Genomic DNA, 25226 nt, shown 5'->3' on the forward strand with positions numbered 1-25226 from the left:
CCTTTTAATTAAATTTAAGGCCAATTTTGGAATAAAACTAAATATCAAATGCAAAAATGCAGGTGTACTGTTCTATATAAATATATATACTGTATGTGAAACTTTATAAGTAAGGCAAAATGATAATACCTAGTTGAGTTCAAGAACATTTGTCCAAATACATATATTAGTGTGGGAAAAAAATCATATTTATTCTTAATGATAATCAGTCAATCACAACAATTGTGCCGCCAGTCTGAAATTAGGCTATATCAATGTAATTTCCAGTTTCTATGTTAGAAGTCATTTATATCAGAGTATCATTATTGTAGTTTTCTGTTGTATAGTTAATACATGGATTTTAAATCAATAGGTAAATGTCATCATGTCTCATTTAGCCTACTAATTACTACTCTACGGACTTTCCTTGTAAAGATTCCCTCACTTTTTACAGCTTATCTTTTGGCCAGATATTGGTAGAGTTGGTTACAGGATCAGTAAATAAATATTTAAGACAGTCCCAAACAGAATTTAAGACCTTTTATTAATAAATGTGAATGTAAGACTTTTTAAGGATCTGTGGTCACCCCGCATTTGTATCACTACATGGGCCTCTCACCTTTAAGATACTGTGTGCCCCTGAAACTGATGTTGTGTTGTGATTGGCTCCGTCATCTTCAGATTCCTCATGGTGGCGGGACTTCTTCTCTTTAGTTCCACGGCGGTGAGCTTCAGACGGCAACAGAGAGCGGAAGGAACGCTCTTCTATTTCATCCTCTGTCATGGACTCATCAAACTTGAGAGAGTACTCCGTTGCCATTGACGTACTATCTCCTGGAGGGCCCAAAAAAAGGTAAGCTTTCAACTGTATGCACTTTCTTGTCAATTTTTGGGTGCCGTATGTGTGGCACTGTGTGTTTTTGTTCTAGTACAGAATAGATTATGGCAATAAAATCTTCAGGTTTTCTTAAAAAGTGGTGGAATGTGTGTACATGAAAAAAGCATGTTAACTTGTAAACTGAGAGTTGTGATTGCCATCCAATACCTTTCTCATCCAGTACAGAGGGGATGCTGTCACTGCAGAGGGAGTCATTTGCTGCTGTGAGAACTTCCTCCTCTATAGAGCTACTGCCTGCTTCCTTTTCCGTCCGCTCTTCAGCTGCCCCCTTCCTCCATTTCCCCTCTGCTGCGTCTTTCTTTGTCTGTTCTCTGTGGTCAGAGGAGACATGTGATGGGCTATGGTGGCTGCTTGAGTCTGCTCCACTGAGGAAATAAGCAAAGGAAAAGATACAGTGCCTGTTTAGATTTCTCTTCCCCATACTGAATGCAAAACAGTGACACTAGTGCTACATGTGAGGTATGACTGGTACCTAAGATTGGGTCTTCTGAAGGACAGAGAGTCAGAGTGACTAAGGCTGTTCAGTGAAGACAGAGGTTCCTCTGACCTGATCCTTCTGCTCGACGTCTCACTCGGGAAGCTGTAACAGAACATGCCAAAAATTCCAACAATAAGGTAATGCAGTGTTTAAAGTGTTGACAGATACATACAAACAAACCCCTTAATAATTATTTCTAAACTGTATAGTAGTGTACAAAAACAAAAGGGAATAAATTCAATACATGTTAAAGTGAAATAGGAACTGAATTGAACATTTAACGGTTGAAGAGTGATTGGCATTCTGTGTGTAAAATGCAACAACCTTCCACTAGCTCTATTTTCTGGTCATATATAAAAATATAACCATTCTGTGACATGGTTATTCAGGTTCTTGAGGATGTTTTATTGTTACAAGATTACCAAGGATCCCCATTTCAGATTGATACCAGGTGACATAATTCAAAAGAAGGACATCTATCTATTCAAAATCTTGACACTTGCATTTTAAAAGGCCATCACAGGGAACTGACTGAAATGTGACCCTACAACTTCAGAGCAGTGGCTGGACATTGTAGAGGAAAAGTACTCCATGGAAAAAGTGACATGTTAATATTTTTATTGCTATTTTTATCAATAATGTTGTTTTGTTGTGTATTTTATTTAGTTAAATGTCAACTAAATAAAAAAACAAATCTTGATGACAGTAGTGAATGCTGATACATTGTCTCCTACAAAATATGCATTCTGTCATCAGTCAAATCATGAACTAATAATGTGAATTAGTCTATTCCACATTTAAAGTCATTAAATTAACTTGCAACACATATGGGGTTTAGAGATGTTAAATTTACTTCACAATGAAATACAATGCAGGTGTATTAAGTTTACCTGTCAGAGTCAACTTTTTCCTGTCGCTGCTTTGAATAGGAGCTCTGCTGTTCTTCCCACTCGTCCAATAAGGAGGAATCAGCAGCAACAGGGGGTACAACCAAAGCCCCTGCTATCTGCGACCGTGCCAATTCTGTCATCTGATGGGCAAGAATACAACATACAGATCAAATGTTTGATTTAGCGAGTCCCACACTGGATATTACACTTTCCTGCTCTGCATTTATTGTTCTGTCTTTACGGAAACTCAACAGTCGATCAGCTTTTGTTACAAAATGAAGACACGGGCTGCTTTCCAAGCACAAAGAAAGGCAGTGATTACTAACCTCCTTGATGTGTCGGGCAGCATCGGCTGTGTACCGCGCTGCCTCAGTCTGTTGACTCATCATCTTCGTAGTTGCCTCCTGGAGGCCCTCCAAAGTCTCTTTTTGAGCTCCTGCCAAGCTTTCCTGCAGCTCTATATGAGCCTGGACAAAATCAAGCATTGACATCACACACACAGAAAAATAAAAGCACCCATACCTCAGAATTCAAAAGGTGAGGGAGCAGATAAAATTTAAAATTTATCATCTACAAATGCGTGTATATATTGTTGGTGAGAGTAAACTAACTGATGAACTGTGTGTGTGTGTGTGTGTGTGTGTGTGTGTGTTGTTGTACCCTGGCCACTCTCTGCCTGTTTTGCTCCATCTGCAGCTGTGCCTCCAGGGCTTCCCTTTCAGCCTTGATCTTCAGCTCATAAAGGTCACGCTCATGGCGCTGCTGCTTGGCCTGCAGGGTCAAAGTTCAGAGAGCTGGTCAATACAGTGTATCAATACAGGTATTAGTGAGGTAGTAAGTCAGTGAAATTTATGGAGGCCAAAAAAGCTCTTAAAGTATTTATCATGCAGATGTTATGCAGACTCAATAATTAATTTAAGTCCTGGATAAATGCAATTATTGGGAAATACTTAGCAATGTATAGGTCACGTTTGTATGGTACATTATAATTATTACCACATGTATACATAAAAGCACACCTTAGAGCATGTTCTGTCTTACAATCATCAAAACATTCAACTATATACAAAATGTCAAATCAAGCAAAATAATTTAATTTCAACTGTTGAACACTAAAACAATTATACAGATATGTAAACACTTAAGACATGGCTAAATCAACAGCAGAGCTTCTTTGTATGGATAGGGGCTATCTGCACATTTTTGTTATTCACAAAAACAAACCTCTTCTTTACCTTGAGCATCTGAGCCAATGTTGTGCTCTCCTGCTGAGCCATGGACACACCCATCAGCCTCTCCACGTCCCCCAGCTGTCGCACTGACTCCTCGATGGACTCCAGGTACTGGAGCTCTGCTGCCATGCGCTGCTGCAAGACAGCAGGTGAATACTGTAGTTCACCTGGGAGGAAAAAAAGGGCAGATAGGTGAGAGAGATGTTGGTGGAGTGTTTCACAAATGATTCACAAACTGGTAAGGAGCATAGATGTTGGAAGTAGCGGTGTGTGACAGCTCAAGGTTACATGGTTCCAAAATTGTCACTAGGCTACACTGTTAGGCAGGTTCAGGAAGTGGTATCATGAACATGAAGCAGAGCCAGGAAAAATGTACTGCATAAGTTAAAACTATTTTAAGACTAATTAAGGTTTATTAAGTCTTCCTATGTTTGCATTATATGGCACCATAGCTTGCCATCAGTTGTCTGATTGGCTTTGGTTTTGTTAATGTTAGATATGATTTAAAAATTTTTCTTATTTCTGGTTGAGAGCAGTGTATTTTGCCAATGAGCTGTTTGCCTTAATTCAGTGTACCCATATTGTAAATACTGTTTTTGTTGCGATACAGGTGAATTTATTGCGCTGTTGGCTTTGAGTGTTCCTGTACTGTAAATCCTGTTGAAGTGCATGTGAATTTAGTTATTGTGCTGCTGGCTGCAAGCCCCAGGAAGGGGGTTAGAATTTTGCTCATATTTACAGCACCGCCCTTTCACAAAATAGTTCCAATGTCCCTGGTCAAAACCAAAAAACCAAATAGTTATGTTTACATCTCTGTAACATTGTCAGATGTTTTCTGTGTTCATCTTTGCAGGTGTAACTTCAGTCACACAAGCAAGAGGTGATGACAAATGGACAAATGATAAAATGTGGTGCTGTTTAATTTACCTGTGGTCCTGGTCTGTGCTCTACCACTGCGAGCTGTGGTGCCTGTGTTGGGGTTTGCCCCTAAAGAGCCACTTCTCACGGGCTCACTTGAAGAATCTGCACTAGGAGGAGAACCGGGGTCTGAGGAGCCTGAAGGAGAACCCTGTGTGGGCCTGGCTGATGAAGACTTCTTACTGTCATGTCCCGAACTAGAAATATATTTATAAAAAGAAAAGAAGAAAAAAAAAAAAAAGCTCAGGTGAGAAGTTAATGAAAAACCAAATACTATCATGAAACCAGAAAAAATCTAAAATAAAAATAGATACGTTTGTAGTATTCAGACTGATTGGCTTTGGTGCATCAAAGCTAAATCCATCACTTTTTTTTCTTTTTTTTTTTTTTTTACATGTTTTAAAAACATGCATTAAAGGTATGATTAAGTGCAACACATTGTTTAATTGTTTTCTAAAAGCAATTCTAAATAGTTCTTTAAGTCATAGACAGGAACGTAGGATGTTACAGGCTTTGCAGAGTGTGTTAACCACTTTGAACAGAGAACCAGGTTGACCAAATGATAAAGACAGAGGGGCCCTGGTCCTGCAAATGCTGAACTGACTGAGGCAGCATAACCCTGCTGTGAGAGGCCCAGACTATGAATGGCCATATTGTGCTGCTCAGAGATGATCAGAGGCCAAGGGCAGTGTCTAAAAGAGATCAGGATACACTCTGCTCTCTCATTAAGGATAGTAGACAGTGGCACTTTTTTTTTTACAAGGATAACAATCAGACTCAATTGATGCATCATAATACAAAAATATTATCATGATCTCAATGCTAAATCAGTTAGCTGTCATTGAACAGAAACCAATAAGAATGCAGTCTGTCAAAAGCCTACAGATCTCATTGAGACCAACATGTGCTGTTTGTAAAGAAGTACTTTTGAGATGGTTTCTGTCATAATGATGAGCACTAAATCACCACTGAAGTGAAACAACAACCTTCTTTGTAAATTGTGCTATCCTGTCTGAATGTTTTGCCTGTATCTTCTAAGATACACAGGCTCCACAGAGTGGCAGGAATCTGCTAGCTGGGTTTTAGTGCACCATTAGAGGGCTCAAATGTCACTACTGGGCAGTGAGATAAAAAGAAAAAGAAAATCTCTCCTTTCTTTTGGCAGCAGGCCTGAACTGTGGTGAAGCTGGCTGACCCAACCAACCACCCTGCAGGCCCCCAAAACAAAACAACCAGTGTTTTCTGTCTTGGGTTGAACTGCAGCCTCCTCCTGTTGCTGGGCACTACACAGCTGCTTAAACCCTCAGGCCTTCAAAATAACGGCAACCCACAAGACTGTTTAGCCTGGCAGCCTCAACTAGGGCTCTCTAAACGTAGTTTAGTAAGTATCGTGTCCAGATAAATTAACCTTTAGGTAATTACAGTATATACCAAGTGGAGATTTCTGAGTGGTTGGAACAGCAGCAACTGAGATGATCCAATACTGAAAGGATCCCATTCACCCCTCAGTGCACACAGATTTCTAAATTCCATTTAGTTTAGTTTGGAAATTCTTAGGAAGGAAAACAGTGTGGCTTCACCAACTAATTTCAATATTACTTTAAACAGTATTCAGTGATTCAGTATTCAGTTTCAATCTAGAAATCAAATTAACAATGCAAAATAAGGAAATCTTAAAGCTATCACGCTGTGACCCTAAAAGAAGCATCCATAAACATCCATATCCAGGACTGCATAAACCAAAATTATGTGTCATGATAGCCATCAACACAAGGGTGAAAATATTAAAGGCAAACATGACAGGTTCATTTTTCAAAATGTGGCACCTATCTGTAAGTAGACTTGGCATCTTATATAACCTGACCGAGTCAATATCCAATTTATTTTATTCCTTTATTTAAAAAGTGAATCGTTTAGTAAGTTGCACTTCGGAGCATTTTCAAACATCTGATCAAAAATCTACACACTTTTCAAACCTTGAAACATTAAAATTCAAATGTTTTCAAGGATTTCCAGTGCCCATATGAACCCTGTATCCCTGGACCCTATATCTCACTGTAAGCCAATAGCCCCACCACTCTTCCCACAAAGTAGAGTTGCACTCCAGCTTAATGAAACCAGGAAGGAAGGAAATACCAGAGACAACTGAATGTATGGGTAATTTAAACTTGTGGGAACACAATTCCTGTTCATTCACCTCTCTGATATCATTGCACAGTCTCTTCCATTTGAGACGCTCTCTGAAAAACCTTGCAGGTGGCACATTTTTACATTTTTAACGCACTCAATTAAGCCAGAAATAATAAACGTCCCCTCTAATCTACCACAGATCATTACCTTTGGTGAGAAGTTTCCCCAAAAGTGTCATTAGAGTGTACACTCTTGGCCTGGCTGTGGGCAGAGCTCTTGTCTGAGCCCCGCTTCCTGGAGTCAGAAGATAATGCCTCTGAGGGAGGTGAGCAGGAGCTCCTCTGCTCTTCTACCAGGGTGGCATCACTCTGGTCTGATGCTGTGCCTGCAGGGGAGTGGTGTAGTTATAATGTGCACCAAAAGAATTTGTAAATGCAAAACCACAGGCCTATTAAAAATGTATATATTGGAAATACAGAAATAACAGGAAATTAACAGGAAATTATGCAAAAATATCAATTCTCACCTCTTTTTCTGGCGGAGTGCTTGGAGAAGGGTGAGGAGCCAGATGGTGAACCAGAGGATTGATGAGGTGAGTGAACAGATGAGTGCAAGGATGAATGGTGGGAATTGATGCCTCCTATACTTTTCTCATAGGGAGACCTCCTCATCAGCTCCTCAAAATGACTGTTCACGCTAACAGAGACGGGAGAAAGATGTATAATCAAATCACTTTTGAATAAAATTCAGAATCTGTGAGACAACACAAAAAATGCACCATTAGGCCTACTGAACATGAGATAAACAGGATGATTCATCTGTCTGAGAGGGTTTGTGGTGGTTACTCCTCATTCTATGGAGCCTGGAAGGAAAAAATCTATGAATTCAATAACGGAGGGGGGGGGGGGGGGCACTGTCTTAAAGGGCTGCATGGGCTTTCTATTTGTGTGTCATGATCGCCATCTAGTGGTCACTTTGACCATTTCATTCCTCTTACCTGTGTGATCTGGAGCCTCTCTTCAACTGTCCACTGGCTCCGCTGCTATGTGATGACACAAAGTCATCTTCATAGACTGCTGCATCTTCAGGGCTGTTTCCAGAGTGCAAAGAATGGGCAGGGGGAGAGCTCCTCTCACTTACTACAGGACAAGATGAAGAGAAACATTTAGACTGACTGTCACTATGTTGTGTGTTGTCAGTATGAGAATAATGTAACAAACATTCTCCCTATGTATGGTATCTTTGAATGACCATAGATACTAAGTAATATTATCACAATTTGTTTTGGTTTTTTTCTTTTTCTTTTTTTTTTTTTTGCTGTTGGCCACAAACACTACAACAAGATTTCTGCAGCTTTCAGCAAGTTAAAGTTAAGACTTTTTAAGACCCACAATTTTTTCCAGTTTTTTTCCATGTATTTAGCCTTTTCCTGCCATGTAAAGTGAAGCATAAATGCTCTTATAAATTCTGACCAGGCTATACAGTTTCTAAGAGTGGTTGCTGGTTTCGTTTTTTTAGTTGTTACAGGGAGATCAACTGAATTTTCCCCCCAAAAACATATAGAAAAAGCAAGACTAATTATAATAAAGAGATTAATGTAACTTCATAAAAGTAACACCGTTCAAGACTTTTCAAAATTGTTGTAAGACTATTTAAGGCCTAAAATCAAGATTATTGGATTGCAGACTCTTTAAGTACCTGCAGAAAGAAAAACTGCTCATAAATCTACTCACACTGATTTCGTTGTCAGTATCATCAATATCTAATCTAGAAAAATTGACTGACATATTTTCCTTAGTGAAAAGGTATTCATATTTGAACTAACCTCTAACATGGCCATGAAGGTTCTTTGTGAAAATATTGATCACACTTAGAGGGCTTCCTTTGTTCAGCTCCTCCCAGGCTGCTTTGCTGCCATCATGCTGCGCGAAGGGTGAGCTGAGGGCCGGGCATCTCGCTGCCTCCCTCTGGAACTCTGATAACCGCTGGTGATCCCTTCTTTGACCCACACTGTAGTCCACTGCCTCCAGAAAGTCTGCTGATCTGGGCACATGATTGCTGGAGGCACGAGGAGGGCTCACCTCATCCTCAGAAAAACTCCCTTCACTCAGAAGAGGACCCTCACTGATGGAACCGGCACTTGAGTCATGCAGATCTGTCTGATTCTTATCCTCTGTCAGTCCATATCCTCTTCCTTGTGACATTTTTTCCATTCTCTCTACATTTTCAAAGCCATTGACCAGTTTCCTCCTTTCATGTGTATAACTGCTGAGAATGGGCTCTGCTCCATCTTTTGTTAAATTTGTGTGTGTACCCTTTGTTTCTTTCTGTCCTCTGAAGGCGTGCAGATTGCCTGCTCCTGGAAGAGCTGTGCCATTGTATGAACTATGACCTGTGCTCGTCAAAATCCTCTGGATCCTCAGAGCCACGTCATTATTTTCTGTGGCAGCAGTTTCTGCCCAGCGTCCAGCATCAAAACTGGCATGAGAGGGCCTTGGAGCCAATATAGTATCCACGTCCATTGAAGTTGCTGTGCCGTAGTTGATCCCCTCCCCAGCAAGCTTCCGTGCCTCGCTCTCTATACGGTTGGAGAGGGATGCAGCTGTGGCCTTCAGAGCCTCAATGCGGGACATCTTAGAGTGCGACCTGTGGGAAGGTGCTGTGGCTGGCCGCTGGGTGTGCTGGGCGTCACTAGCTGCCACTGCAGTCTCAATCCTGAGGAGTTGAGAGAGGAGATGGTCACCATAAGGGGGTAGTGCACTGCTGCTGGGACCAGTCACAGGTCGAACAGCTGGGCTTAGGCGGTCGGGCTGAAGCAAAGAGGCAACTCCAACATCCAAATCATTCCTGTTGTAAAGAAAGCAACAAAGAATTGAGAAGTTAAAAGGTAAGAGAAAAAGAGATGTACCCAGCTTGTTTTAAAACGATCATCAAAATTAAACATATATATGTACGATTATCAAACAACAGATCATTAATCACAAATTCCCAGAATATTCACAGCCAATATATTTGCAGGCTTTTGGTTTTCAGAGAAGAAACATTTCTTTGACATTTTGACAGACAAAACACCTTACAACCTGCAGAACTCTGACTCCTCCCTCTGGCAGAGAGAGTAATTACACAAACACTGTCACTTTGTGCTTAAGGCTTATGTCTACAGTTTTTCCACATAGGCTCCACCATCTAGTAGCTTATTCTTTTTTTAAAGAATGTATTTATTTGAATATCAGATTTATTGTCATCTCTCTCAAACTTTAGTTTGGTCACTTTAATTCAAAAGTAATGACAAGAAGTTACATTAATTTGTTCCTATCATGTCTGACTTGACACAGCTAAGATTTCTGATCTCTACACCAAAAACTTCTTCTTTCTTCTTCTTCTATTAATTTTTTATAAAGTACATTCATTATATGGAGCATATTGTTCATGTTCAACTATATGGTATATTATACTTATATAATAGAAAATAGTACAAAAACAAATTAAAATGTCCAACAAATAACACAGAGGAAAGAAGAATAACAAAAAACAAACAATTGGAGTAAATTTGAAATGTCTAAATAATCTAATCTATAAATTTTGCATTTTAAGTTTACAATAGCGGTGAAGTATGTTTTAAAAATCTCTATTTTTAAAAATAGAAAAAGGAGGGTATTCTTAGTTGTAGTCTTCTCTGTCACTATGGTTGCTCCTCTGTTCAGCTGTGGCAAATCAATTATTAAATTGAAATATAGAGAGATTTACGTAGCGTTGATAGGCTTCATCAGCATTGTGGGAACTTGTTTGGCAGGGGCCTGACTGTAATGCACATTTATTTATATGCAGAAGTCCCACACTGGAGGTTTATTTTCATAGCAATGTCTTTTGAAAAAATGTATTCACCAGCGTGATACCTAACTGTTAATGGTACAAAACATAGTGAACAAGACAGAGCATATGCTGTAACTGGACAGGAAACTATAAATCAAAATAACTATTATCTGTAAATGTATACAGAGAAAGGTGATTATTATTATTATTATTATTATTATTATTATTATTATTATTATTATTATTATTCTCTGTTTTAAAAACAATCATTGCATACCCTCAATCTTTATTTCTTTATTTAATGTCAGTTATCTAAGATGTTCTTTCATTTATCTAAAACAGGATCAGTAACTGTAAAATAGTATTTTTCTTTAATCCTGTACTGAAGGAGTAATGCAGAGCAGTAAAGCCTCAGGGGCATTTGCAAGGGGGGGATCATAAAAACTAACCATCTGGGAACAAACAGTTTCTCTGTTTTGTACAGTCAGGTGATTCCCTAGAACATTATTTCCAGTAGACACCAGATTATGTGTGCTGTTCTGAGAGCTGTTTGTTGTTTATCTGTGTCAACAAACATAGGGGGTTTCTGGGTGTTTATGTGTGTACCTGGATAACGGAGGTGGTGGCTGATCATTCAAAGACCGATCACTGCTTGAGGGGCTCTGTGGTGCCTCTAGTCTTTTGTTTTCTTTGTCCGACTCTCCTGAGGGCTGGTACATTGGCCTCTGTGTCAGAAACCATGTGAAACACATGTCAATTTTTTTTCTTACATATGTCATCATTTCACAAATTTATTTAATTTAGTTACTCATTCTACATAATACAGCTTTCCTATATAACTAAGATGATCATGTTTTATGCGTATGTGCAATACCATTTGACTAGAAGGAGCAGCAGGTTGTGTCTGTGTGGCCTCCTCGCCCAGCTGGGCCTCCTCCAGCAGCAGTTTGGTGTAGGTCTCCTGCAGTCGCCTTTGAACAGGGACCACAGATGCCTCATTGGGAAGGCCCACTGTTTTAACCACCTCTCTTTGCTTCCTGTAGAGCTCCTGCAGCCTCTGGTTTCTCCTCTCTGCCTCCTCCCTCATTGCCCTCTTCTCTTCTGCTTGACGCCTCTTTCTCTCCTCTTGTTGCCTGGAAATGTATTGGCGAACAGTATCTGCATCATAGTGTCGTTTTTTGTGTCCTGTGTCAGCCGTGTTGGCAGTCTCTGGTCGGCGTGTAGAGGGGCTGGCACTGCGGCAGCCTCTTGAGGAGTCACCCACAGTAGTTCCCCAAGCAGAGACTGGAGTCCTTGTTCGTGACCCTGATCCCCCTCTCCTACCACTGCTCCCACCCCGGGACCTTTGACGGGCCCTCTCCTCCCTTTCAACTGCTTTGCACTCCAGCTGAAGGTCATCAAGTATTCCCTGGATGTCTGCTGACAACAGGTCTGTGCTTACACCCACTTGGGCTCTGTCCCGATCTGCAGATGAAGGGATAGACACGGTTGTTGAGTGGCTTTTGGATTGCCCCTGAAATCCACTACGCGGCCTTTCTGTGCTGTTTGGGCGAGACTGTGGTTTTGATTGTGAGCGTGGGTCTGAACTGGAGCGGTGACGGGACGCTGGTGGACAGAAAGACAGAGAGGGAAAATGTTACAGTTGGTAAACTGTAATCAACATATTAACACACACACAAACATTGTGCATGCCACTAAATATCTATCCAATTCTAACAACTGGATTGACTTTATTTATGATGAATATAGGATGGAAGAGGAAAGACTGCAACAGGGAAAGTTTTTCAAAAGATGGGAAAGTTGGATTATATACATTACACCTTCATGACTATCATTTGTTTAATGAGAATTTCTGCCATTTGTTTTTTTTGTTGCCCCTGTCCTTTTTGTAAAATGATTTGAGTATCATCAAGGCATACTGTGGTTCTATTTTGTACCACTAAACCAGTTAAAAAGAAGAAGGAGGAAAATTCTATTTTGATCATTTTATTTTTGATATTGTATTTTGTAATTGTGGCAGTGGAAACACTATGGCTTTTGTCCACAGGGGCTTCTATATATATGAAAGCTCCTTGTAGTAGCTTTAAATGTTCAATTATTAGTAGGCTATAAAATCCTAAACACTGTTTTCCTATCTTTGTATTATTAGTATCTGTAATAAACAGGTTCATCAAAGCTCGAAAAAACACTGTCTGCGCCAACAAGCGACAGCAGCAGATTTTAAAAACTCCAAAGCTAAAGCACAAGATCCAGACAGAAAGAAAACACATACTAAATGAGGCTTGGGGGGGTCAGGCTTGCCATGGCAACTTTAATCTGGGCCAAATTGAAAATTCCCATCTAGATTTTACAGTATCTAATCCAGACAGTGTTTTTTTTCCTTCAGAACATGACTACAGTGAGACTCATTGCATCTCTCTGCCCCACTCTGCCATTCCCCAGGGTATATGCCGTCTGCACTGGGAGCAACCTCTGGAAATCAGGCCATGTCTGATTGTGCACCCAACCAGAACAGCCAGTCAATCTCTATTCTTTACGGTCAGTGGTACCCAGTACAGATGCAGCTAACACAGAGGTGGATGAAGACAGTGTGTGAGTCCATGGCTGCGTATGAACAGCAGTAGTCAAAGAGTCTTTATTTATTCATATTCTTTGGCTGCCTCTGTTGTCAGTCTTGCTGGCCAACTGTGGGTAGCAAACATGCAAAACATCTGTAACAGACTAGAGATAATTTATTTTATAACACTATGAAGCTACATGGATAAACTCTGTCACACTGGTGCACCCAGTGCAGTGTATTTATAAAGTTTAGAGGTGAAAGGTCGCTGGCAACATGAGAAAACAGACAAAAGTAAAATGAGGACACACACAAGGTCAGAAAGGAGATGGAGGAGTTGGGTAGAAAGTCAAGAGTAAAACCTAATTTACACTTCTGATTCAGCAGAGAAGAAATATTTGACATCAAGCTGACACATTCTCGAGTGGTTCTTTAAAGTCTAGTAGAGAGCTAATCACCATTTCTGTTTCTGTTTCTGTTTCTACCTCCTGACACACTGGTTAATTACACTATGACAAAGGTGCAAGAGAACCATTGGGGAAATCACTAGTGGGAGACCACTGAATTTTAGGCAGCTAAGTCGGCATCATGAAAAGGACTGACATAGTAATATAAGGCAGGGGAGTGGTGGAATGTATAGGAGGGTAATGAGGGTTAACAGCAGGTCTCTAGGTCCCACCTGTTCTGCTCAGTCCATCAGCTGGCTGGGGCCTGTCCTCCCTGGGCAGCTTGGGAGCTGGACCCAGTACCATCTTGACCAGCTTTTGGCCCTCACGCCACGATGCTGGACTGATTACTGCAGAGAAACAGAACATTAACACCTTAGATGCTGCCAGTGAAAAGAGCATTGCAATTCAACATAGTTCATGGGACATGATTGCATTTGTAAGCAGCACTTAAAGGCAGACATGCCACAACCAGAACAGACTCACTCACTTTAACATAAATACACATGCAGCTTAGAGAGAGGAAATATGAGGAAAACATTTGATAGACCACCACCTCCACTCTATAGCCTGACCACATTTACTTTTATCAGGGTTTCTGCAAGTTTCAACATGTTAAATTTAAGACTTTTTAAGATATTTTAAAGACCATTATGAATGCAATGTAAGACCTATTTCACATTCATGCTAGCAAAAAAGTAGACAGTCTGCATTAGTGGTTATTAGGTCATTACTGGTTTCATTTTGCAGTAGTCAAGAGGATCAATACATTTTTCCCCCAAAGACATTTGAAAGCAAATAGAAGTTACTGCAACTTTATAAAAGTAACATTAATTTCATATTAAATCAATTTTTAAGATCTGTCAAAATTGTATTTAAGGCATTGAAGGCCTCAAAATCAGATTACTGTATTTTAGACAGTGGTGGGGGGAACATGTGATTCTTAGATGCAATGCAATGCAGACCTGGAATATTCTGAATCGATTGATAAATGTCAAAAATTGATTGTCTAAATGTCAATTAACATGAAGTTGACAGCACGAAAAGAGTGGAACTGAGCTGTGAGGGCAGTGCAGCACCCAGACAATCTACAGTGCGTAAACGTTAGAGTTATCAGCAGGTAACGGGGTGATGCAGTTCATCTTCTCAAAAGGCAGTGGTTGCTCTCATGTTCTCATTTAGTGTCTAAATAATTTGCGAGATGAGGGTGAATACTTTATACCATCACCCACAGAGACATTAAGTAGTTCATGGAGCGCTGGTCAGCTGTTATAAACAAGAATGGCTTAGTAACTATCAGGCAGATACATTTCTTTTTATTTCACAGTTTTCCCTGTCCATCTCTTCTCCTCAGTTATCTGCCACCAGCGCACAAGAATGAGTGCGAGTAGAATTACATTTGTGGTGCTCAGAGCATTAAGAAATTCCATTTTCAACACAAGTGTCTCTTTACTTTGAATAATGTCGAAAGCACTTTTCACTATAACCGTATTCTACTGAAGAGCAGTTCCTGGTAATGAAGCTGTACATCCACTAACCAAGCAGCTGTTTGTACTCGGCGGATGAGCCAACTGAACCTGGCCGCAGATTTCAGAGGGCTATTTATAGTGCTGTACCAGCACGAAACAGAGACCAGCCAGGCTTGAGAAACAGCACAAAAGTTTGAAGAAACACTATTAGACATGAGGCACAGAGTGAACAAGAGCTAGAACACCGGAGAGGTATATTTTACAGTTAGCTTTCAATCTTGTTCTGCATATTTAATTGTTTTTGCAATGAGACTGAATGATCTATCAAGATGATCATGTCAAAGCAACATTGTTATGTATCTAATAAATGCCTTTACTTGTGCCCAGATCTACACAGAGATATACAGATAGCCAGCAATCAAGTTCACATATGCCTTTGGAGGCCTCATTGTGGAGGGCGGAGTTTTCTCAGCTGTCAGAAGTCTGATATACCCAGGTTACAGCAGTATGTAGCAATAAATCCTATATGTTGGTGTCTGTATGCTACTTGTCACTACAAAGTGCATGTCACACATACTGGACATTTCTTTAGGGATTAAAATCTTAACGCAGCCTCAGAAGGCTGCAATGTATCTGGTTCATGTTCTGGAACACACACAGGTCGACCATGGGAAAACTGAGCAGATGGAAAGAACACACCAAACGCTGGCGGTGCCATCTGTTTGAGGCATTTATGACATTAAATCATTTGGATTCAAATGAAAGAATTCATATTTGGATTATTTTGTTTTGTTTTGATTATGATTAGCTTGCATGTAAAGACGTGCATTAAATGTTCACAGAAATAAACAAAGTCATAAACATGGATAAGAAATACAGCTGACTTAAGAAGGCCAGACACAAGAGTAGCGAAGCCAGTTGAGAAAAACCTTCTAAGCACACTGATTGTCCAACATTTGAGGCTCGTGGTTTTGGACCGTGTGCACTGACCCCTGATAAAATCCTGCCAGACTGTTCCACATGCTTAGCTTTCCCACTGTCACTAATTAAAAATAGATCAGAGGGTGGGTTGGCCCTCTCACATAAAAGAGGATTATTATACCTGGTTTTGCATCTAGGTCAGAGGAAGGGGCAGCTCTATGAACCTTCCTGACTGGTTTGGGAGGCCTTCTCTCCTTGGACCTGTCTGCTCTCTGTTCCCGCTGATGCTGCTGCTGCTGCTGCTGCCTGGATCTGGTGCTCTCTGTGCACAGGAGACACAGTGAGAGAATAAACCACAAAGGAACACAAGCTGACACACATTTCTTTAAATCAGATCAAAAGATGTCAGTAGGCTGTGTCAAAAATCAATGACGTTTGAATCATGTTTTTTTGTGCAACAGTTGACATATGTAACTCCTCTGTGGAAAACAGCGGCTACAAAATTGGTTTGTGCTTCTGGCTGATCAATACAATTCTCTGTTTGCCATAGAGAATTTCTGAGCAGCGCATCCAAATAGATTTAGATTCTCTAATCTAACAGTAAACTGTTTTCCTTGCAGATGCTGCCATGCATTCATGTGCAATCATTAGCTTGCTAATGCAGTTTCAGACAGCTCTCTATACTCGATGCCACAGGGTGGGGATATCCAACTTGCTTTGCCTGGGGGCCACTTTTGCAAAATGACAGGACATTAAGGGCCAGTTAATAAACAAGCAAAAGATACATGAATGTGTTTAATAACTGTAACTGCATTTTAGTTGTGAATGCTTTTGTAAAATTTGAAGGAGTTTATACCACACTAAACATAGCTGGAAAATCTTACATCATGCAATCACTCAAATGTTGGAATGATTCAAACAAACTGCTCCTACCAGAATTAACAGCATATTTAAGCTCTTTCAGTATGAAATACACATGTATGGCATCAGAATTATTCCAATTTCTGTGCAACTTTTGTTCCTCTTCAGCTAATACCTGTTTTGTCTGACATAGTGCTATTTCTGATTCCTTCTACACATACAGCATGAAGGACAAAGCATAATTTATCCTATCATACAAAACTGCCATATTTGTCCCTCCTTCCTGGAGAAAAAACATGTGAATCAATTTATTTTCATTGTAAATTAGAACATGGTTGGAGGGGCACCCAGCACTAAGGTTGGGCATTTGGACGGATATATAATAAGGATTTATTGTGATCAAAACGGGGCATCAAAAATATCGCCAATTGCTGATGGTCAGCTGGAACATTTTAACATATCGTCCAGCCCTACCCAGTACCCTATTGGGGGCCAGATTTGGTCAGTGGGCCACAGGCTATGTAGCACTGCTATAGGGTCTTAGACCGTGGAACAAACTTCAATACAATACTTGAAAAATATCTATATTCAATACTATTTTCAATACCACAGGAAAAACTTAACACAACATTAAGAGAGGATTAAAATCATTAGAACAAGATAAATATAATGAGGCTTTACAATGATAAAAAAAATTAACCTTTTAGAAACATTAGTTGTTTTTTCTTGTTAAATCACACTTTTAAAATGAGTAAATCATCTAATTAATTAATCTTAGAAATGAAATAAAGTTTCTAATAAGTCAAACTGGAAAGAAGAGAACGCAACAAAGTGCAGCTGGTACCAATGTATCAATACTGCAGAAAATGACTATTGAAACCATCTGAAATGCTAAGAATCAATATGTATCAATGAATCATTATTTTTTTACACTACAGAGATCATATATGCAACATGTCAGAGATCATCAATCACTGCCATTTACCACACAAAACTGATCAGAATTGTATATACAAGCTGATCTCAAAATATACATGAAAAAAACATCTGACATCCTGACCATGACAGAAAATGTTACAATTACAGAATGACAGAAACAAGAAAAAAATATTTGTGTCCTTCGCTTACCAGCAAATTGTCGTGACAGGTCTCTGTATATTTCTCTGCTGAGGTTATGAAACTCCTCCTCCTTCCAAACTTTACCATCAGGAGTCCGGATCTTTGTCTCAGTAGTGTTGAAACCTGAAAGTAAAAGGATTGAAGATTGAAGCTCGCATGACAGGTCAAACAAATAAGAAAACTTCATTTGGGGATAGATCCTACACTGATGGTACCTTTGTATATAGGTGCAGGCGGTGCAGCTGCTACTTTACGTATTTTGGCTGTGGGCATGTTGCTTGTACCAGCATTATTACTCCCTACAGCTGCTATAACAGGCTGTTCCAGAAAACCCAGCAGCTTCTCTTTCTCTGCAGCCTCCTCCAGATGTTGTCGCTGCCTGCGAATGCGCTCTTTGAGCTTCTCCAGCTTATCATCGGGCTGATGTCGCCTTAGGTTCTCCAACCGCTGGGAAGCTGAGCCAGGGCTGGTGGAGGGACTGCTCTCCCCTCGACGTATGGAGCCTGGGGCTGGAGCTAGAAATCCGCCTGACTCTTGGCCATCCATGCCAGGTTGTGCTTTGGGAGTGCTGTCCTCCTCAGCCCCCTCCCTTGCAGGGACTCCAACACCTGTGAGATGTGACTGCTGTCCAGTAGCCCTCAGTGTGACCAATGCTGGCTGGTCATTGAGGTAGCGGACCTCTGTGCTCTCCAGAGCCGAGGAGTGTGTGCTGTCCAGGTCCCTGTCCGTCTGTTTGTCCCTGGTGTCTCTCTGGTAGACCAGCTGGCTGAGCAGAGGATCTGATGGTGGCGGAGAGGACGGGTGCGAAGACCCTGGCACTGACTGCAGACTGCAGGCCTCCAGCTGAGAGGAGGGTTGTGGTGGAGGGGTGGCCTCTCTGGAGACAAACCAGATTACATGGGATCAGGAGGGGGATTTCAGATGATTTACTCTTAATTTACCACTCACTGAGTGTACAGAAGAGCGCATTTATTGGTGGTCAAAGAGTATAGACGGAGTCACTCAAGACAGAGTTTAACAATAAGAACTATAACAAATGTACAACACTGATTAAAATTAAATGTGGAATTTTGTAAAATCTTGGTCATTCAAATCTTGTCCTCACTGACTGACCAAGATTGTTAGTGGTTCTCTTTGTATAATAGCATAAAAAAGTGATCTGAATATCAAGCACTATTGTATACAGTGGCTGGTGATAACACAAACAAAAATACTTCAGAAATTAAAATGCCAAGATATTTCTTGCTTAAACATGTAATAGCTCTGATGGCAACAGATAAAAAAGGATTCAAAAGTTAAATTTTAGTGTTTAGCATAATAGCATGAGCAAAGTCTTTTTTGTTTATTTCTGACATAGATCATAGTCAATCAGCTTTGTTTCACTCCCTTGGTAATCCACACACCCCTTCAATGCCCCACCCCCATTACTGTAATTTGTCATTTTATGTATTGTTATTAAAAAAATATCAGGAAACAATACAACCTTTAATTGTTAAAATTCAAATACTTATATAATTTACTGTAAATGTGCTCTTTTTTACTATCATTGCAAACACTGGAGCCTTGAGCTATTTAAGCATGTGAGCTATTCAGGTACGAGGTATTCAGAGGGATGTCAAGAACATATGGTCGCTGAATGAGTCGTGCGGAGTAAAGAGCATTGAGGACTGACTGTTATTTAGGTGAAAGAGCTCTCCTGGTGTATCAAGTCAAAACAATGAACTGACTCAGTAAATACAATGAAAATATCACCGCTCAGTTGGGGGATAAACACTTTCTTTTCCCCTGTCACTCTACATTGTATGACTAGATTACTACCATTTTTATGTCATTTAAAATATTTATAAGATTGTTTTGGCATGCAGGTTCAATAAAAAGCAGTGTGCTTTTGGGTATAATTTTAGTTTCATCTTTTGTATACAATTTGGAAAAAGGCGATTTTGTCAGTATTCGAAAGCACCAACCACAGATATCCAGTCTTAGGTGTGACAGCATATCCTTCTATCCAAATATAACAATGTACCTAGAGAGAGGTGGCTAAAGATGGTTCATGAATGCATTTCAGTGCAGAATTTGTACCTGTAGGAGGCCGGCGGCTCCCTGAACTCCACAGTGTTGTTCCTGCGGACATTGCTGTCCTGGGTGGTATTTCTCAGTGGGCTGCGAGAGCTGCTCTTTTCTGGACTCTGATGACTACGCCCCCTGCGCTTTGATGAGCCTGCATTGTCATCAGCTTGTTGACCATCTGAAATAGGGAGAGTAATGTTATGCAGTTCATAGTTTAACTAGTCGTCACGATATTTGTAAAATGTAGCTTTACACTTTGCAATAACTCACCCCTGCAGCGTACTGTCCTGGAGGATTTCTTCTTGGGAGGGTCCATGACAGAATCCAGGAGAACCCCTGTCCCTGGAACTGCCTCTAAACGGTTTTCTATATGCCGCAACTACAGAGGAAGAATGCACACATCAGTCTCATTGTCATCATTGTTACATGTTGCAGACTTTATTTCATTACTTTTATGAAAAGATTAATTCTGTCTGAGAAGCTGACAGACAAACAAAGGAACAGAGAAGGGGTTTCTGGAACCTACTTCCAAGTTGCACAGAGAAGGGAAAAGGGCTAAAGAAGTCAAAACTCCAAAACCACTTGTACTAGAGTATATAAAACAAACGTTTTGCTTGGGTTTTGACCACTTTAAATAATCAAACAAAGTCAATAATTAGGAAACTGTTGGTGTACTTACAGCAGCTTTGGACTGAGCCAAACTTTTCCATGCAGTTGTCAGCTCTGAGAAAGACAATAAAATTCACGATAAGAGGCAATATCAAGAACATTTTGCTATGTAAACAATCCCTAGACACATTCAAATTATGACTTTGACAATTCAAATAATTTAATTAGGGCTGTCAAAGTTAACGTGTTAATAATGCATTAATGCAAATTCCTTTTAATGCCACTAATTTTTTGGACGCACAATTAACGCAGGTTCTGTTATACTGGCCTGACCCACAGTTTGAATCAGAAGCGAGCTTCCCTGTCACCTGATAATGTAAAGAGGCTTGTCTTTTTAGACAACTGGCTCAATGCAAAGAAACAGAAGTATGGGAGGAGGGAGATGAGTGAGTGCTGGTCGAGCTGCAGCTCCACATGAAACCAGGTAAAAGTGAAAATAAGGCTGACTCACAGCAGAGACAGAGGAAGAAAACATATGAATATGGACAGATGTGTCAAATTGATATAAAAACATTTTATGATCATGAATCATAATGTTACTGTACAGCTCTGTGGTGTGTGATTTTTTTTTACTCCAAGTCCAATTTGTGTACTTTTAAATACTTAATTACTTCATGCTGATTGATCATAACTATGAGGGAGGAGAGATGCACTGCAGAGAGGAGGGAGGGAGAGGAGCGAGTGTGTGAAGGGCCGACCAGTATAAAAACTTTACTGATGGTGAATCCTGAAGTTACTGTACAGTTCTATGGTTTAAAAACCACAGATAAAAATATCTGTTGCTGCAAAGGCCAAACAGACAGATGCTCGTCTCCTCCACAAAACATTTGTCACTTTGCTGTATTATTGTAAGTCATGATGAAGAATCCAGACTCTGTCTCTCACTCTTCATCTCCTCAGTGTGTGTTAGTGTGCAGTTTGCTGTGGTCTAAAACATCCTCACTGATGCAAACTGTCACACTGATGTAAATGATCCTGCTGCATTAATACAAAAACATGAGTATCACGCACCGTTTCATCATTATATAGACTGAGCTGAATAAGGATGAGGATTTTTTCTCAGTATTTTAGTAAAGAAATAAAGTATTATTAACAACAATAATACTAAATAAATAAACAGATACATATAAATAGCAATTTTTTCCTAAAATACCATTGGTTCTGTGGTGTCGGAATTTTAAATCTTCAACTGACTTTTCTATTCAGGTTTTTAGTGCGTTTTGGCCTTAGTGTTAAATTGAGCAGGTCAATATGCTTATCTGTGCCTGATGGACTTGGGTTTGTCATGTTATTATTGGAGCATTTTTTTCCCAAATGCAGTGCCTGTGAAGGTTTCTGGACAATATTTCTTATTGTTTTTGGTTAACGCATTTGATTTAATAGTTACATTTGAATTACACTTTAAACACTTGAATTGAAATATCCCTTTAAGGTATATTTTCAATAAATAAAAAATGTGCAATTAATTTGGCAATTAATCACGATTAACTACAAACAGTCATGTGATTAATCGTGATTAAATCTTTTAATTGACTGGCAACACTAAATTTAATATAATTGTAAAAACAAACACGTAAACACACCTGTGCCAATGTTGAGATCTGTGAGCTGCTGAGCAGAGGTTTTAACAGACGCCTCAGTCCTCCTGCTGCTCCTCATATCTCCCAATCACCTGCAGCCAAGATCAGACACAGGTAATAAAAGAAAACCAATAGTGAGTGAAAGCAAAAGTGACATAAAAGAGATCAAAACAGCATGACAAAAAAGTTTCTGCTCTAGTTTACTGAAAACACAGTATACACAATCTGGACACAAATGCTGTAACATACCAGCAAATTGGGAACTAACACCAAAAATGTGAACTAAATCCAGAACAAGGAATAACATTCAGAGACATAATGCATCAAGCATTGTCAAACAAGAAAATGACTTGGGCAGAAGCATGCCTTAGAGACCAAAGTCAAGATGGCAAGCTGCAATCCATGTCTGACATGTGAACAATAAAACAATAAAATTCATAATTAATACAGTGTATATAGCTAATTAATCTACCTAGTATACCATATATAAATGGTTATATATGGTATACTATGTAGATTAATACAGTGTATATGGCTAATTAATCTACCTAGTATACCATATATAACTATTATAACAGCTTGTCAACAGCAGAATAATGTCAGCCTGCCATTTAAAACAGGTTGGACAACACAACATTCCTCAAAGGATTTCCATTAGGGAAGGTAAGCAAAAGTTGTCACATGTCAGCAATGTGATGTTTACTTAACACGCCTGTAATCATAAGTGTAGAGTCTGGTCAAACACAGGCACTACTCCCATAAAGGTAGCCACTTTGATAAGTCGATGATATATATATATCATTGTTTGGTGTGTGTGTGTGTGTGTGTGTTCTACGTATGGGGGAAATTATTTGTAGGCCAGGGCATCTCTGTAGTGCCACATTGCTAAATTTATAATGGTATACTGCTACATATTTTAGCATTATAAATTGTAACTCCTGCTGTTTGGACATTGCAATTGGCCATGTTGTGATTTAAGCAATATTTAAATGTAATGTTCAGCTCTAGTCTAGCCAAGTTAGTTAGCTCTTTATTGGTTGTTTTGTACTGGTATTTAATACTCCTTGAGTCATAAGGAGTAGTTCAGGAGTCATGCCTTTACAATCACGTGACACCACCCTAGACTAACACTTCAGACTCAAGTCGCTACCAGGAAGGAAACTAGATTCACCCCTGCTTCTATATCAACAGATTTTTTTAGTAATAGCAGCCCTCTTGACTAACACATGGCCATACACTGATGAGTGATTATGAGCTCAAATGAACAGTGAAGACAGTATGACTTAAATTATGTTTACTAATCAGACTAGATACAATGGTCTGTGTCTTTCCTGATAATGTGTTTCCAGATGAGACTGAATCCAAGATTTATGATAGGAGAACCAGAAGAGGTTAAAATGAGTAACCGACAAACTGCGTAACTTCATAAAAGGAACTAATGTTTTTAGCTGACGTTAGCTACTTTTGTCAAGAGTTGTAACTTGAACTGAAAAGTGCGCACGCCAGCATAACATGAAACATATCTCTGTTACAAGTTAACTAAGCGTTAGTAGTGATCTTAACGTTTACGACTAACCTAGAGGCAATTTTAGCCCCCGTAACCAGCTGATTAATTCGAATTAAGAACCAAAGAGTCTACAAACGTCAGGCTTGACCCGAGATTACAGCACCGTACATCGGTCCTGTATTGCTGTCATACCGAGCCCAACCAACTCAGGAATTTAGTGCTTATAAAGTTCATGAACAAACGTGTAACGAAGTGAAACACTTGTCGGAAGAAAGGTTAACTCATCGGCGACCTTTCAGGGCAAATAAATATGATGTAGGGCGAGTGTTAAGTGACAAAAACATAGTTTTCCCGAAGTAGTGCGGATGATTTCCATGAAAACAAATGCAGCCCTGAAAAATCCAAGATGGCGCATAATTTCTTCTTCGCTCACCCACCGAAGCGTTGCTTAGCAATAGCCGTTCGGTGCTGCCATCTGTAGGTGGACGATACATGACAAAAACACTCATGTAAGACAACGACTGTTGCAATATAGTTTCTGACCACACGTGTCACTACTGTGCAAAAGGCTGCTTAGCAGGACGTTGAGAGAAGAAGACATAATATGCCATCTTTGACTTTACATGGGTTGTATTGGCTTTAACTTTAATGACTCTCACTCCACTGTAGTAAGCCATGTTTTATGTACTTTACATCCGCCTAACATCGCCTTTTTGTCTCCTGACAGGTCCCCGGAAAGTTCGCCTTCTGTTCAGTGATTTAATATTTTGACCATTAGTTTGTAAAACACTGACAGCCTGAAATAGGTGGTTTCACACTGATAAGACTTATAGACCTGTAAAGGGGCATTTCAACAGCCAATCTGTCGTTGGCGTGTGAACGACAGTGCTGTTCTTACAATATAATACGCGATAATAATACGAAATAAAACAAAAAGTGATAGCCATCTAACTCCCCACGTCACAGTCGAGAAATGACCGTTGTCAAAGGCTGCGACTGAAACACCCTGTCCGGGAATTGCTCACTCTTACAATCGGACAACACAATCATCGTTAATCTTCTACTCTCGAGCGAGAATTGCCACAGTATTACCATTTTTTTTGTATAAAAAACTAACTAGTGTTAAAAAGCCACAGCTTTTAAGCAAACATGTTTGTTTTTCTAGTACAGTCGTTCTACAGACAAAATAATGTCTATATCTCATTTTATCGCCTGACTTCAAGATGACTTATATCAAAAAGTCTGCGGTCCAGAGAATAGTCGGAGCCGCCGCCAACTCGAGAGAGTTAATGTTAACGCTAGCGAACAGGAAAGTCACGAATTAACTAAGCTAAACACCTTTTCGGAGAGGGAGAACATATACCTTTAGGTGTCTAGATGTCCACATTCATGCCGATGTCCTCTTGATCAGAAAATCCAAACTTCTCCGGACTTCTTCAGTTTCGGTCAGCTGTCTGTTTGCTAACGTTAGCCAGCTAACGTTAGCAGACCAATGCTAGCTAACAGTTGTGCCAACTAAGCTAGCAACTTTTTCTAGCGGCATGCAGCCATTGTTCTTGTCTCAGCGTTTGTCCAGGTAACAAAATATCCAGATCAGCTGTGAGATTCCCAGAAAGAAGAAACTACCCGCCTCTAGGGTTAGCTTTCCCGGGTTACTATGTTGATGTTTCTCAACGGTGAAACTAGGGTATC

At 39.9% G+C, this 25226-nt stretch overlaps 1 protein-coding gene across 1 annotated transcript in view; it reads right to left on the reverse strand.

The window, feature by feature from the left end:
* cep350 (centrosomal protein 350) overlaps positions 1–25226 on the reverse strand; it is a 43200-nt gene extending 17974 nt beyond the window's left edge. Inside the window, exons 1-23 of the mRNA XM_084723473.1 lie at positions 24898–25226; positions 22031–22119; positions 20458–20501; positions 20049–20157; positions 19791–19956; positions 17927–18588; positions 17721–17834; positions 15913–16053; positions 13575–13691; positions 11213–11943; positions 10945–11063; positions 8351–9372; positions 7523–7664; positions 7052–7221; positions 6733–6910; positions 4405–4592; positions 3481–3644; positions 2906–3016; positions 2572–2712; positions 2246–2385; positions 1350–1457; positions 1025–1242; positions 599–813 (exon numbers count right to left, since the gene is read on the reverse strand). Of these exons, the coding sequence (XP_084579599.1) occupies positions 599–813; positions 1025–1242; positions 1350–1457; positions 2246–2385; positions 2572–2712; positions 2906–3016; positions 3481–3644; positions 4405–4592; positions 6733–6910; positions 7052–7221; positions 7523–7664; positions 8351–9372; positions 10945–11063; positions 11213–11943; positions 13575–13691; positions 15913–16053; positions 17721–17834; positions 17927–18588; positions 19791–19956; positions 20049–20157; positions 20458–20501; positions 22031–22106 (5076 nt within the window). The 5' untranslated portion in view covers positions 22107–22119; positions 24898–25226. The remainder of the gene's footprint in view (positions 1–598; positions 814–1024; positions 1243–1349; positions 1458–2245; positions 2386–2571; positions 2713–2905; positions 3017–3480; positions 3645–4404; positions 4593–6732; positions 6911–7051; positions 7222–7522; positions 7665–8350; positions 9373–10944; positions 11064–11212; positions 11944–13574; positions 13692–15912; positions 16054–17720; positions 17835–17926; positions 18589–19790; positions 19957–20048; positions 20158–20457; positions 20502–22030; positions 22120–24897) is intronic.

This window comes from Lutjanus erythropterus, chromosome 7 (assembly GCF_056507025.1).
Source record: "Lutjanus erythropterus isolate fLutEry1 chromosome 7, fLutEry1.hap2, whole genome shotgun sequence".
In the NCBI taxonomy this organism is placed as follows: domain Eukaryota; kingdom Metazoa; phylum Chordata; class Actinopteri; order Lutjaniformes; family Lutjanidae; genus Lutjanus; species Lutjanus erythropterus.